The sequence below is a fragment of the Seriola dumerili genome, unplaced genomic scaffold (assembly GCF_002260705.1).
Source record: "Seriola dumerili isolate Sdu_G_001 unplaced genomic scaffold, Sdu_1.0 BDQW01000068.1, whole genome shotgun sequence".
Classification (NCBI taxonomy): Eukaryota; Metazoa; Chordata; class Actinopteri; order Carangiformes; family Carangidae; genus Seriola; species Seriola dumerili.
Genome location: NW_019174323.1, coordinates 2,439,724 through 2,455,585, shown reverse-complemented (window position 1 = coordinate 2,455,585; position 15,862 = coordinate 2,439,724). Strand labels below are relative to the sequence as shown.

The 15,862-nt window shown below is 38.7% G+C and overlaps 1 protein-coding gene across 1 annotated transcript; it reads right to left on the bottom strand.

The window, feature by feature from the left end:
• Positions 1-1,764: 1,764 nt before the first annotated feature.
• On the bottom strand, positions 1,765-10,992 carry ttll6 (tubulin tyrosine ligase like 6). The gene is made up of 14 exons (XM_022742301.1): positions 10,788-10,992; positions 9,962-10,080; positions 9,386-9,516; positions 9,130-9,286; positions 8,899-9,042; positions 8,006-8,091; positions 7,671-7,896; positions 6,961-7,139; positions 6,605-6,793; positions 5,054-5,216; positions 4,425-4,700; positions 4,160-4,246; positions 3,141-3,297; positions 1,765-2,516 (listed from the first exon to the last, which is right to left on the bottom strand). Exons 1-14 carry the CDS (start codon positions 10,990-10,992, stop codon positions 2,257-2,259), a joined length of 2,379 nt encoding a protein of 792 aa, XP_022598022.1. The 3' UTR covers positions 1,765-2,256.
• Positions 10,993-15,862: the final 4,870 nt, after the last annotated feature.

The window sequence follows — 15,862 nt, the reverse complement described above, 5'->3', positions numbered from 1 at the left end:
GATGGTGCACTTGGTTCTGGTCCAGCCTCTGGTTTGTAGGTGACGCAAAAGGTCTGTACAGCTTCTTATTGTCCTGTAACCACAACAGAACTATCATCCAGGATTTAAATGATATAATATTTACCTTCTAAATCCTTAAGTTTATGTTCCTTGTCTTGTCATTTTGTTTCACTTTGAATACGCGCCAAAGGAATCGCGTAATCTCAAAACGTGAAACGCCAAAGATTGAGTTTTTTTGTGCTTGAATAACGTGGTTTCAGGCTAAAAGATTTTTTTTCTGCATTAAATCCTATTAGGATCTGTCAGAATGGACGATTTCCTCTAGTGACTGCAGATCAATTTGGGATTGACCATATACAGGCCAGAGATGGAAATCGTGATTGCAGTCCTCAGGGGGAATTTAAGGTCACAGAAACTTTAAACTGAACTTTTCTCTCTGAAGATTATCAGGACAAAATTAAACTCCCGTTTTAAAGCGACGCGGAGCCTATAGTCAGGCTGAAATTAATTCTTTAAAAAACGTATTTCTCCTCATTGTTAGTTCTTATGGCTATTTCCGTTTTGGTTTGGTCTTTTTCACTTGGCACAAAGAGGATTTCCGACATTTATAGACGCAATAAAACCATAAATTCCTGAGATGCTTCACAAACGCAACACTTTCCCCCCTGCGCTTTGGTTTTCTGTCCTCCAAGAGTCACAAACTCCAAATGTCTGTTCCTTAAAATGCGCATTTTCTTGTTCCATAAATATAGAAATAAGAGTTTAAAATACAATAAACGATTAGGCCAATGTTTTTATATCTGTATTATCATTCCTAAATCTAATTTAATGAAGGAACAGACTAATAAAGGGGTATTAATTTTTCTCTGTAGGCCTGTGGGTTTCAGAAAAGCCAAACACGTCTGTCATCTGTCCTGTTTTTGTAATATTTTAATCATATATATTTAAAAAAAAAGAAAAAAAAGAAGCAAAACTTGATCTGTCGTCTGCAGTGAGGCCTTTAATGCTTCATAAAATATATTTAATCAAATCTCTTTCGATTCAGATCAATCGATCAGTTTAAGTCTCATAGACCGGACACGTGATGACACACTGTTTCGTTTGCACGATAATAATTTACATATAACGATAAAAACATTAATATTTCTGCACAGTTTTGAATTGTTGCGATATGAAAAAAATCTTTACTAAACGTGTAGACATTTCTCTCAGGTCACACCACGCTGTATTGTTGTGGAGAATTTCCTCTCTCATAGTTTAAAGCTGCAAAGTAGTTTTTGTTTCTTTGTGTTTTCAGTTTGAGACCAAAACAAAGAAACCGGACGCAGAGATGCTGTAAAACTTTATGGCCTCTTCAACTCAAACTGAAAAGTGTCGAGATGAAACCACACACACAGGTGCGAACAATTAACAACTTTACAGCAAAAATGAATGATATAAAGATAAAATAATAATTAAAATGTATATTTTAATATAAAATCATAAATAATAAATAGGAATCAAAAAAATAAAAAAAAGAATTGCACTGCAATCGTTTTTCGCAGGTAAAAAAAAATCTATTTTATTGACCACCAGTGCAAATAAAGTTATTTTTAATACTTGACAACACAAACATATTCCCTTCAGATAAAAAGCAGCAGGCTTTTATTTCTAATATCCCTCAGTTTAAATGTTTATTTTCAAATTGAATCGTAATATTAATTAGTAAGGCTTTAATAGTCATGAATCAAAGCTAATTTGATTTCACTGTAGAAATTTAATCTCAAATCAAAACCCAATAATCAATGACTTTATAGATTCTGAGGAAATGTGCAGATATGAATCACACACATGTTCCATAATGTGTTAAATGAGGCCTGTGCTTTTATTTTGGCACTAAAGATGAGGTTTGTTTGAGATGATTCATCCGCAGAGCAAAAATATGACAAATATGTGAAAACACACAGTGGGTAGAAAATGTAGAAAGTCATAATGTAGTTTCTGCAGAGCTGCGGGTTGATACTGTGCAGTGGCGGAGCAGCGTTAACTGCAGGTGTCCAGATATAAAATCTATCTATAAACATGAGGCATTCATCACAGGCACAGTGTGTTTGTGTGTTATCACAGTTTAAGGCCTCTCTACCTCCAGCTCTCCTCAGGTCCTGTTTGTCTAAAATCGGTTTAAATATCTGGAGTAGCTTCAGTGTGAGAGCGTCGGCCTGCAGCAGCTCTAGACTCTCCTAGCTGGGGGTTTCAGAGGTCGGCGGTCCCTGCTCCTCACTGCCCTTTGCTGTGTTGGGGGGCCCTGCGGGAGGAGTTTCGGACTATGTGGGAGAAGCCAGGCCTCCTGACCAGCGGGGCTCGAGTGGAGATGACGAGCAGGCTTTGCAGGGCAGCGGGGTCATGGGACATGTAGGCGCAGCGCAGGCCTCTTTTAGGGACGTGGTTTACGATCGGGATGCTGGGACGGGACCGGGTGTCGGTGTAGGAGCTGCTCCTGCTGTCCTGCCTGACGGCCGGAGAGCCGCTGACTGATGGAGGAAAAAACAAAGAAAATCTAACCATAAATATACACAAAACAAGAACACTGCAAAAGTTCATTTAGTTTTCAGTTGTTTTTAATTATGTGTTTAATAATGCTACTCTCTGGAAACTCTGCAGTGATCTGTGATTCCCACAACTCTTCTATTATTAAACAAGAGAAAACAGTAATAATAAGAGCTGTGTGACTGAATTAAAAGGTGCAAACTAATTACTGAAGCGGAATTATATTAATCTTTGTTGTAGGTGAATGTGATGGAAAATGGTAAGTGCTATTTCCTCACACTTTAAAATTTAAATGAATGGAAAACGTATTTTGGTATTTTTAATCACAAGCCAGTTTTGTTTTTAGAAGATAGAGCCGAAAACATTTAATACATTTTTTTATTTATAGATTTTGTACAAAAAACATGCAACAAATAGGGGAAAACAGCAGCAAAATACTGATTGTGCAGGTGAGAAAAACCCAGGAGATTGTGATACTCTGTTAAAGCTCAAGAAAAAACCAACAACAAAAAAAAAAAAAGTCACATCCAAAGACACAGTTCACCTGCATTTTGCTGCTGCATTGAGGTGATTTCTGTCAAATCACAGCGAGAAGCGTGTGGAGATGCGTTTACCTGGCCAGTGTATCCGCTGGGCGCTGATGGTCCTTCGTATTTCTCCCGCTCTGTTGAGGCTCTTGGACTCCTGCTGCAGGCAGCTGGACTCGTTCAGGCTCCTCTGGTCGATCGTGGGCCTGAGCAAACGCTGCTGAGTCATGTGGGAGTGGGCGTGCTGCAGCACAGCGGTGATATTATGTCATTTTAATTCCATGTCATAATAATTATTCAGCACAGCAAATCTACACTGGTATTCTCAGCTGAATTTAAACTGTTAATACGTTTTCATTCGTTGACAGTTATTTTATGCTGTTTATCCACAGAGCAGCTTTAAATTAACTGTGATACATTTGGATTTACACTGGAACAATTCTGCACAATTCAGCCAACTGAACTACAGCATGAACTGTCGGCCTCTGGGAAAAACATTGAATGTTTCAAGTAGAGCTGCAGTGAGTAGTCATTGAATAATGAGTCATGAGAGTCGATTGAAAGAAAAGTAATCTGAAACTATTTTGATGATTAATGGTTTCAGTTGTTTTTTTCAAGCAAAAATGTCAAATATTCTCTTATATATTATATTCTAATATCTGGATTTTCTTTGCCATATGACAGAAAATTGAATTGTCTTTATTTTAATTTTGGACAAAACAAACAAAGTGAAGATGTCACTGTGGACTCTGAAAATGTAAATGGCATCTTTCATTATTTTTAAACACTTTATATATAGATTGAAAGATTAATAGGGAAATAATCAGCAGATTAATCAATAATGAAAATAATTGTTAGTTACAGCCCCAGCTACAAGTGTGAAAATGCCAAAAAATATAGAAAATGTTATTTTTTTTCTTCTTAAAAAAAAGTTTAAGTCACTTACAGGATGTTTTTGAAGCAACTGAATCGGAATTGATTATTTCTGTTTTACCTTTTAAATGGGTAAGGCATCTTACATTCCTTATTTCCTTATTTCTTTACATAAACCAGATGTGACAGAATATGGGATTGTTTTGATTAGATTGGTGTCTGTGGTCATGTACCTGCCGTGAGATCTGAGTGCAGGGCTGCTGCTGCTGCTGCTGCTGCTGCTGCTTCGTCCTGTGGGAAAACTGCGCCAAAGACTCCAACTGAAATGAAAAATAAAGTGACTGGAGGGTAAAGTAAATAAAATGATCATTTAATGAAAAACAGACAAGTGAAAACTGAGACCATACTTAATGCTGCATGAAAACCACACAGGCTGTCAATGTCTTCATGTTGGCTGACACATCAAAGGTGAAAACATCACCTGTAGTCGGGTCTTACCTTTGTCTGCTGTTGTCTCTGCTGAGTCTGTTTACTCTGCTGGTGGGTGCAGGCGTCCTGCAGGACTCCCCCTCCCTCTGTCCACCCGTGCAGCAGCTGGTGGATCAGGTCCACCACCCCCAGGTCCTTTAGCAGTTTCTTCCTCTGGAGCAGAGCCTCCACCCGCTCCTGCTCTTCTATATCTGCCTCCTCCTCCTCCTCCTCCCTCTCCTTCTCCTGCTTCTCTTTTTGGACTCCTGCAGCTTCAGGATCCACTGACAGACTGGACAGAGGGGGCTGCAGAGACACATAGAGGCATTTGATTCAATTTGTTTTTATTGCCTTACTGTATATGTACCCACTAGTATGTATTTACAATATATTAGCAATTACTGTCACTGGATAACCTTGATAACACTGTTCGCTCTTCCGGTCTTGACAATAAAACATATTTGAATTTGAAATGAGAGACATCCAATAAAAGTTATCTGCAGGAATATTATTCTAGCTAATCTAAATTGGGTAAATATACATTTACTCTGACTGTAAGGGGTCAGGCAGAATATGAACCATTCATCATAGGCCAGAGGCTGTACGTCTCCCTCTTGTGGTTTCATGTGGATACTGCATCTTTAACGAAGCTGCCTCACCGCCTCTGGGTCACAGTCACAGCGAGAAGTGGGGGGTTGTGTTAATGCTCGTTGTGGTTTGACTCTCTCCCCTGCTGTCTCCCCCTGCAAGTCTCTCCTCCGACCCCCCATCTGGTCTCTCTCCCTCTGCTCCTGCTTCAGACGCAGCTCCTGCAGTTGTTGCCTGAAAACACAAATACACAGAAACGTCAGCAACTCTCTGATATAAAGTGAAATAATTTTAGATCATTTAGTGCTAATTAAATCCATTTCTCTTTTTTTAATCTTTATATTGTCTTCTTTGACATGTTTTCACCCACATATGCATTATACATGCATATATATTATACTATAGGATTATTATTACTGATGAATTAATGTGCAAGTAGCCTTTTACTGTTGTATTCTATGTATTGTTGAGCGGTTTAAACTGCAAAATCCCAAATCACCAAGTAAACTTAATTGTACTTAAGTACAAGACTTGAGTAAATGCATTTAGTTAATTTCCACAATTACAAATATCTTGTACAAATATCTTTGTTTCTGTACTAATTTTTTTTCTCCTTTCACTACTGTGATACTAAAGTTAAAACTAAAACTATTGTTATCAAAATGTATTTTTTAAATAACAATAAAGAAAAGAAGAACAAGCCTGCACCAAAGAACATTCAAATATGTAAAAGTTTGTTTGTTGAAAATAAATATTATTCCAAGGAGCATGAGCTCACCACCACCCGGGTTTATTTTAAATCAGCCATACCTACAGTCTGCATCTCTAATTCTGCCTTTATGTTATATTCTTTCAGCCTCGTTTGAATTCTGGTCCGGAACAGAGCTGAGCCCTTTGTCCTTTCTGCTGCACATGAAGATCCCTCCAGACATGTTTTATAACTATCTATTTTTCTATAACACTTATTATAGTGAATACTGTAGATCTCGTGCATTATTAACAACCAATAGTAATGGGCAGAGAAAACACATTGAATTCATAATGATAGAAGACAGAGCAGCAGATTCTCACATTTGCGAGCAAAATGCTAAGCATTTTTGCTTGATAATTAATTTAATCAATTAATCAGTGTATTGATTGTTAATCAAAAATTGTTATATGTGCACATATATTCTGGAAAAAAAGATACAAACATTTTAAAGAAAAGTGAAAGTGATTAAAGGATTTATCACCCCTTTAATAATGCAAAGCTAATTGTAATATTATTTATATATAGGAAGAAAGACTCTTAACTCTAGTATTTGTAAAGATGTTCCCTCAGTGGAAACATTGGTATAAGGAGGTGTGAGGGATACTATCTTTGGAGAAATTAGTTGGGTTATGCAAATGTATGTTTTTGTGTGAAGTGGATCAGATTAACATTTGTTTTTCTGAGGTTCCTGATTGGATAGATATATTTGAATTGTTAATTCTGTCAGTCAACTAACTGATCTGTCAGATGTGATGAGATCTGGCAGATACACAACCCCATGTAGTCCAAAATAAAAGATTCCTGTCCATCACTAACAGCTTAATCTCTTTACTGAACTGTACTGAATATGTTGACCGCGCGCCGCAGGTACCTGGCACACTCCTCTCTGGCCTTGGACGCTGCCGTCTCCTGGAAGAGCGAGCTGCTGTGTTTGAAGTACTTGTCGTATTTCTCTCCTCCCTCTCTGGGGTAGATCCTCTTGAAGCCTCCCAGGTGTTTGGCTTCATATCTCTCCATCTGCTCCACCGTGGCCGCCTGGCACTGACGCAGCTCCTCCGACCTGGTGGTAAAACACACACACACACACACACACACACACACACACACACACACACACGCAGTAACAGTCACCTGCATACAGTACGGTATGTCTACAGGAAGCCTACACAATGGATGTATGACCTTGGAAAAACATTCACACGCCATTTGCGTCTGACAGGACCATACCTGGCCTCTCTGGAGCGGTTTTGCTGCAGCCTGTCCTTCACCCTGCGTCTCTCCTCTTTGGTGATCTTGCGGCGGTCGCAGGCACCTAAATTGATGAGAACCAGGGTGTCGTACAGCAACGCATTCTTCACCTCCCGGTCCAGCTGTGAGTCGGTGGTAAAACTCGGGGAGTGGTTAACCTTGACACACATGTAAAAACATTAGACATGTCTGATTATACATCTAATATGATAATCAATTTTCTGCGTAACATTTTTACTCTTTACACCTCACTACAAACTACTGCTGTGCGGCCTAACACTGTTCAACCCACAAATATTTGCTTTGAATTCTAGTGGAGATCCAAAGATATGAAACACGTCTAAAGTTGGGAAAAATATGTATAAAATGTTGCACAAAACATCTGCAATATTTCCATTTGATAGAGTGATAGCCATAAAAACATGGAGGTCTGCGTTTGAATATTTTACTGAGTGTAAATATCATAAAGCTTCAATAAAGAGCTGGAACAAGCTGATTGAGGATATGTATGATACTGTCAGACTGTGTGAAATAAGGTGTTTTACAACGGGGAAATATTAAGGCATTAAAAGCTTAGCTGAACTGTATTTAATATAGGAGCCTGTTAAGAACTTTAAAACAAAAATAACTGGTCTGCATATTTATGGCTGATATACAGTATATTAAACTAAGGTGTCATGGTCTTTCACCTCCAGCACCCAGGGTCTGAGGCGGTGATCCAGCAGCACGTCGAAGCCCAGGATCTCGAAGCAGGCGCTGCCGGTGGTGTGGTTGGGGAAGCACGTGTGGTAATTATGTTTGAGGATGGGGTGAGCGGAGATCAGAGTCTTTATGATCACGTCCTCAATGTCATTCCACAGCTTCTCTGTGTTGCAGCTGATGGACTCCAGGTGTTTATTCAGGGTGGACAGCTTTCTACGCAAGAAAACAACACGAAACATGCTGAGTTACACGAAGACAAATGTGATATTTTAAGAGTATTAATAATATTACACAACAGACATCAGCTACAGGATATTTTTACCGTTTGCTGCCCGTGTCCTCGTCACGGAGAAAATTCTCACTGTGCTTGTTGATGGAGTAGTTGGTGAGATGCATGCACACATCTTCCTAACATCAGAGAAACAAGGCAGGACGGGTACATCACAGTAAAGAAAGGAATACACATTTTGAATTGCAGTCAAAAACTTACTGACAGTTTCTTATTAGAGCTGCAACGACTTAATAAGCTGAACTGATAAGTTGATCAAAAGACAATTTCAATAAGTGAGTTATCATTTAAGAAAGATGTCAAAACTGGAAATGGAAGACATAAAACTTTAAAAATGGGTCACACAAAAAAATCTGTAATTTCCTAAAACAGCTTGACACAGGAGGAAATGGTATATCTATTGGGGACTATTATCAACAGAGGATTAACAATGGCAGAAGAATAAAGAATAGATATAATATGTCAGGCTCAATATCAGAATCAGAATCAGAATACTTTATTGATCCCCGGGGGAAAATTAGGTTGAGTTACAGTTGCTCCTTCAGCAAGGAATGGAGAATATGAAGTAGAACATATGATGAAAATAAAGATAAATATATACAGAAAATATAAAACTATGTCCTTATACTATAATATATGTATATATATTGTAAAGAAATATGAAAGGATATGAGTTTAAAATTTTACCTTTAAGTATAAATCAATAAATTGTAAATTATGAATAAGTTATGAGGTAACCGCTGACTGAGATAAGTCCAAAGGCCAGTCAATTGGTTCTGAGCATTGGACACTCTGAGGGACGAGTTGTCAAGTTTAATATAACATGTTTGATATAACATATTGTTGGTTTGAGTCTGTACATGAGATTTTCTGACCATAGGTAAAATCTAGAATATCACCAGACTTTTTCCTTTAACATCTCTCACCACATTGCTGTGCGTTGGTTCGTTGTACTGTGTGGTGCAGAAGCGGGCCAGCCCCTCCTTGAACATGAATATGCTGAATGGGTCACATGACGTCACCAGCACGTAAATACGCAAGTCAAACTTGTACCCGTCAATAATGAGAGGCTGGGGAATAAAAAGCATTTGTTAAAAACATTACAACTGTGTGTGTTTTTGTGTAGGTGTTGTATGTGTTGTTTAATAGACCCTCACCCTGGAGACGTAAACCTGGCAGATCATGTGTTCTCCAGGGGGAATGTCTTTACTTGATTTGGTGATGAAGATCCCTTTGCCTTGGCAACCAGTGTCTGGCTTACAGATATATGTCTTGTTTTTTTTGGCCCTGGTGTAAGCTTGGAAGTCACTGTAACTGCAAAGTACAATCAATCAGATAAGGAGTTAGTATACTGAGACACATTGAGAAGAACAAAATAAAAGAGCAAGCTCACAACAAAAAGTGCAAACTGACTCTGCAGGAAGGCACCACGTTCTGGGGAAGATGTTGTAGTCTTTGGGGAAAAGCTTGAGCATGCGGTTCATGTTTCTTGCCAGTAGGTCTTTGCGGCAGATCTCACTCATCCCCGGGAAATGGTTTATTTTCTGCAAAGACAAATAAAACACAGACAATTGTGTTTACATGGGAAATATTCTGTGAATATATGAGGACGGTACTACATATTTTTATGTGCAGGGCTAAGTAGGGTATTACAAAATAAACTGATCCTCCTTATTCATACTTGAAGAGAAGACTGGAGGACATTGGTATTAACTTGCTCAATAGTAACTACACTTAATCACCCAATTAGATCGCAAATGTTTTACAAGCCAAAATACTTTCATGGGTAAACATATTGAGGATAATCAAAATTACATGTAAAGATGTTACAAATTGAAAGAGCAGAACGACTAGTCTTCCGTGATCCATCTCCAGATCTACAGATTGAATTACCAGACAATTATTTTACAGTGTTGAATTCAGCTTAATTAGCCATATATGGTAATGGCAGTAATGTGGCTGCTGGTGTGAGCGAATTCAGTCACACACCTGGTAACGCTTCATGTCCTTAACACGGTCTAGAGACACAGAGCAGTCGGTCCAAAACAGTGTCCAGTCTTCACCCTCCACCGCTTCTCTGAGGCCGTATCTTCGAGCAGCTCGTCGCACTGAGGCAAATTAAACATCAAATGTTTTTTTTAAAAGTTCCTAATTTTTTTTTAACACAAAATCTGGTGAGGCTGCTTCCTGCTTTTATGACCCTAAACTGTGGAATCTCTACCACTCCCTTGGTATTTTTAAAACAGGTAAAAGGTTAAAGGGTTTTTCCATCTGGCTTTTAATTTGGTGCCACTTAAATAAAGTTTGCGTGCTTGCTTGTTTTGCATGGGGTCATGCTGAAACAGGAAAGGGCCATACCCAAATTGTTGCCACGAAGTTAGAAGAACATTAAAATAACTTGTGTGGCAATAAGATCTCTTTTAACCAGAACAACATGGCACAGACCAAACAATGGAAAACAGCTCCAGACCAAAGTACACAAAAGTACTGAAAAGATGCTGCAGAATAGAAAGAAATTACCTTAGATATCTGCACTAAATAACAAAATAATAGACATTTATAATTTAGTCATCTTTGTCCCAAACTTACCACTTTCATATTTGCAGTTGGTGAGGTTGATCCAGAGTCATCTGGAAGAGAAGAGAGACAGAGAGAGGGACAGACATCTGCTTTGCTGCAAGGTCCTACAAATGCATCATTACACTCATCTTCCTTTTCCCATATATGATGAGGACAAATGAGAAAACAAAAACTTAAGAGCCTCCAGGACAAGTTATAAAATCATAACTGTCAGGGTGCTCAGCGGTTAATATACCTGCAATGGGAAATAACTGCAGAAGTACAAATGGAGGAGCTCCAGCAGTAAAGTACCTCTTCTTGCATTTTCTCCTCTTCTTGGTGATGGGCGGCGGGGTGCGGGTGAGGGTGCAGGCCTCAGTTTGGCTTTCGCCCTCTTCTCCCTCTCCCTCATATTTATGTTCATCATCGTTTCTGTCTGGGCTGTCCACAGGTAGACCCATCCTGGATGTGCCAAAAACAAAGACAAATGTGCTCATTTTACTATCAGCAAATGCAAAAAAACTAAGATGACAGTGTAGACAAAAAAACAAATTATTCCATTCCATTTTCCAACACTCATTTACTCGTTTACATAGTTCTTCTTTAATGGGATGTGCTGTACAGCCTCTCAATGAAATTCAATCAAACAGAACAAAGTACATGCTGTAAGTGCGCGCATGGAATCATGTTTCCGTTTCCATTTCTCTCATCAGGTGAGTGCTCTGGCTGTCAGCACGCTGTCACACACTGGCATTCAAGAATTATTGTGGCAGGACGGATACAAATAGTGGTTAATACGACAACAATAGCGAGGGGAATTAATCCTAACACCAAGCAGAGCCAAGGTACAACAGAAATAAGCACATACAGTATAACACTTTACTTACATTCTACTGCTTTTCATAATGTTGATAGAAAAAGAAGCAGCAAAAGTAGAGTCAGCAAGGTAAACAATTACTGATACGACATGAAATATCTTTTCGACTGATTGTTGAATCGATTGAATTTAGTGTGCATGCTGTATGGTATGTGTATATTTCATTTTCTCACTTCCAGTGTGAACACATCACAGACTGAAAACGTTGTGTTTTTATCTGGAAACGTCCGTCTGCACAGCAGCTACCAGTCGTCACAGCAGCATCTCAGCTGTTTGCCTCTGCCTCCTATCTGGTGTCTTGTAGGGTGAAGGTGAGGTCAAGTTAATTCCTGCTAATGACCGTGGAAGAATACTGGGGGGGTGGAGGGGTGGGTGGCATTAAGGAGGTACATCCCAGGTACACTGTGGGAGGTTACGGTGCTAGGTAACAGTATTCTGATCCAGTGATCTGGATAATCCTGGCCCTGAACTGTGAGCTTCACATTGGGCCGAGACGCCCCACTGACCTCAGCCCAGATACAGTTACGGCCCCGCAAAGGATTTCTCCAAGGTTGTCCCTCAGCGTGCAACAACAACAGGTACACGAATAACACCTTTGTCTTACCTGTCCTCATCGAACAATGACTGGACTCAATGAGAACGAGTTTGGTAATTGCTAAATGTCACTACATAGCATTCAACGTTCAGGTGACACGCCATGCTGACATTTAATACTATTTAAATTACTTGAAAAAACTGCAGCACTAAACAAAAAGGCAATAATCATGATAAATGCACATAAAGTTACCGAAGCCCAAATCATGTATTAAAAACTGCTGATTTTCACTGTTTAATTTGCAATGATGAGACAAAGAGGCAGAAAATAATTGCACTTTTGAGAAGCAGTAGGACACAAATGTTTACTGTTTTTACAAGATAAATTACCTAAAAGGATTATCAAAATCAATATCAGATCATTTTCCATTGACTAATTGATAACTTAACCAACACTTTTGGCACTAATCAGGCAGGTACATAGTTTAGCTAAAACTAATACAGTCTTATCCTCCTTTTATGCAGGTTATAAAGTTCAGTTTTTGTTGAAACTGCCCTGAAGAAGTGTAGATTCAACTTTGTGGTCATTGGGGAGGCTGTAGTTTTTGGTACTGTTGAATTTAATCTAACATTAAGTCAGCCCTTACTGATATAAATGGATGGACAAAATATTAGAAACACGTCTCGGTATAATGCAGCACAAACTACAGCCTCCAAAAGGACCATGAAGTTGAATCAACACCTTTCTTAAACAACGAAAACTCAACATTATAACCTTCATGAAGGTAGGATTTGTTGCAGGACTGTTGAATTGTACTGTCAAGTCTCACTAACATTATTTGAGAAATGACTGTTACTCACCTGCATTGTTAAGCCTACATTTGTGAGGATAAAGGCAATGGAAGTTGCTGCCCCCTTCTGTCTGCCTGCACACCTCGTTGGTCCAGGAATCTTCGTTCTAAGAGCCCTTAAAGACGCTGTCACCCTCCTCGGTAGACAAACCACAGAACCACATCTCAGCTTCATGCACGGTCTGCCTCTGGAGACACAGTAGATTTGCATCATCACAAGGATGGCTCAGTTCAGATTGACTTACACAGTCAAGCAACAGGCCCGGCGGTGGATCTGGTGACCAATTAGAAACTATGGGGACAAACACCCGATCCCCCTTGACATGATGGAGAGAAAATGATCAGGTGACCTCAGCAGGGAGCAAGTAGAGAGGGATAATCCCTGATATTTGTTCACTGAAATAGGAGAAGTGCTTTTCAACACCTCGAGTTGTTAAATTTAAATCTGTGCTGAAAAGTGTTGCGGCAGTGTGTGGTGTAAGAGAGCAGTCTGGACATCTATCTTCTTAGCCAAGGTGAAATGGAGCACCTTCGATTGAAGCTTTGCCTTCCATTGAAGACATTAAATATACAGCACAGGCAGAAAGGAAAATGCTGATCAAACAGTTGGCAAAGAGGAACTGAAAACAGACAAACAAGACACTGTATATTAAGTTTCCAAGATGCCATGGCAGCCAACCAGGTATCAATCAGATAAAACAAGGCTGGATGATAATGAGGTGGAAGAATGACACACAATGGCCAACACTGGTTGCTTGATTAATCAGTCAATCAACATTAATTAACCATTAGTTGACATCTTACACGCTTCCATACTTACTTATCTGCCTTTTTATGGAGTGATATTAAATAAGGGTAAGAGAAATTGTTTGCGTAGAAAAAAAAAGAATATCTCTGGTTATTAAATGAGGAAGGCAATGATGCTGTTTACTTTGGAGGACTTGTAAGTACAGTGTTGTGCAATGTATTTACAAATTGTGATTCTTGGTGATTTGGAAATGTTTTCAATTCCTGCTCTCCAAGATGAGCAATTGTCGTTTTTTTAAAATCAAGCTTAGTGTACTATTTTCTGATTTGTTGAACCACTAGTAACAAACACACCAAAAAAAAAGGCTACATTAACAAAATTCATCACATAACCGAAAATAGACCATAGCTAAAACCTTGTCAAGACACCAGAACAATAAACACAATAACACCATTTAATCCTGTTGTTTTTAGAGCTGTGGCTGTATGATTTTAATGTCTTGACTGTACAAGACACTAGATAAATACTAAATGAATACATTACAATGACATATTTTGCTGTGATCTACAAATACAAACCTTGACAAAAAAACAAAATACACTTGGGACCAACAGAGGAAAGTTAGTTGGTACTAAGTGTGACCTGGTACTATAGCTACAAGCTAAACCTAGATATCACACTGACCAATATGACTGATTGATTGACCAAATATTTACAAAGTAGAGTGGTGTACAGAAAACCGATACACTACTGGCCATAATATTTGTTAGAAGTAAAACAGCAATTATAATGGGTCCTCTATCCTCCATCTTGTAGCCCTGGTCTTCTAGTTTTAAGACCTTCATAATTTTATTTTACATTGAGCTCATTTGTTTTAAAATTGTATTGTACCAAAATTGAATTTTGGCATTTTCCTTAAAAAAAACTTTAATGTTTAATCACTTATCAGACTTCTTGCTGTCAATAGACTAATAAATTAACTACCTTAGTATTTCAGCTCTAGAGCACTGGTTGGTTTCTGAGTGCATGGGAAAATAATGAAAGCGGGGGTCAATAGGGCCAAATAACAAGTCTTTGCCTCAAGTATCAGGTACAGTACTTGGGTAAGTTACTTCCGGCTACTGTAAATTTGTTTTGGTGGATGTTAACGTTTCTGATAGCTGTTAGTTTAAACGAAAAAATTACTATATGACACCTTGACGTCACAAAATCACAAAATATGTCGTAACACCACGGCGTGTTAGCTAGCTTACTCACAAACAGAAGAAAAAAAACACAACAGAAACCTAAATTTGTACAGAATTCATGTGAAGTCATCAAAGGAAACGCATTTAATTTATTTCTTGACACAGTCTGGACGTTTCAGTTGGTCGGTATCTTAAAAAATTAGGCAAATATGAAGCTAAAACTAACGGCTGTACTTATATGTATGGATATGTGCCGTGTTGTTGCTATGGTAACATGATGCCGACTTTTCCTTAGCGATAGCTTGAGACAATCAACTCGTAAACGGCTGAAAACGTCGTGAACCGGACATTACCGTCAGCAAAAAGTGTGTCCTCTTGCTCCCGGTGAGTCACACTAACCGACCAGCCTTTTCTTACGTTGCTGTCGTCGTTGCTGTTGTTGGCAGGTCGTGCTGAAGTCTCGGCTTGAGGCAAAGTGGAGCTGTATCCTACAAATGTAAACATGAATGAATTCGAGTCACACACACAGACACACGTTCCAAAAGCTGTTTATCTTTCAGCCAATCAAAAGACGGGGGCGTGAGCGTTCGCATCTCTGATTGGATGTTGGCTCACCGATGAGAAAAGATACACCAGCAGGATGATTCAATGGTGCAGCTTGCAGGTGAGGTGGTTTCCAGGTAATACATTTCATTATAACCGGGTAATTCCTACAGAAAATGAAGAAAAGTCTTACTGTAAGAAAAAATCTTAAATAATACATAGTATTTAGTGTGATATTATCTTTAATAATTGATTGTTTAGTCAGAAAATAGTTTTATTTATTCAAACTAGGGTTCAGTTGAGGGTTAACAACCCCACTCGTGGGAACTTAATCCAGCCATGGGTGTAATACTATGTCATACCTTGAGATCATATAAGATATACAATATAATTATCAATTTTCAAGATATAACTACGACTTTTATTTTCAGTTATAACTTTCAAAAAGCAAAACCACAACAAACACCACACTGGTTTTTAAAATGACCAATAAAGATTATTATACTACACATGTACGCTGTTACAAAATAGGTTTTACTGTATTTACACATCAGGATCAGTTCAACGACGGAAAAGCGTTTGGCTCCCTCT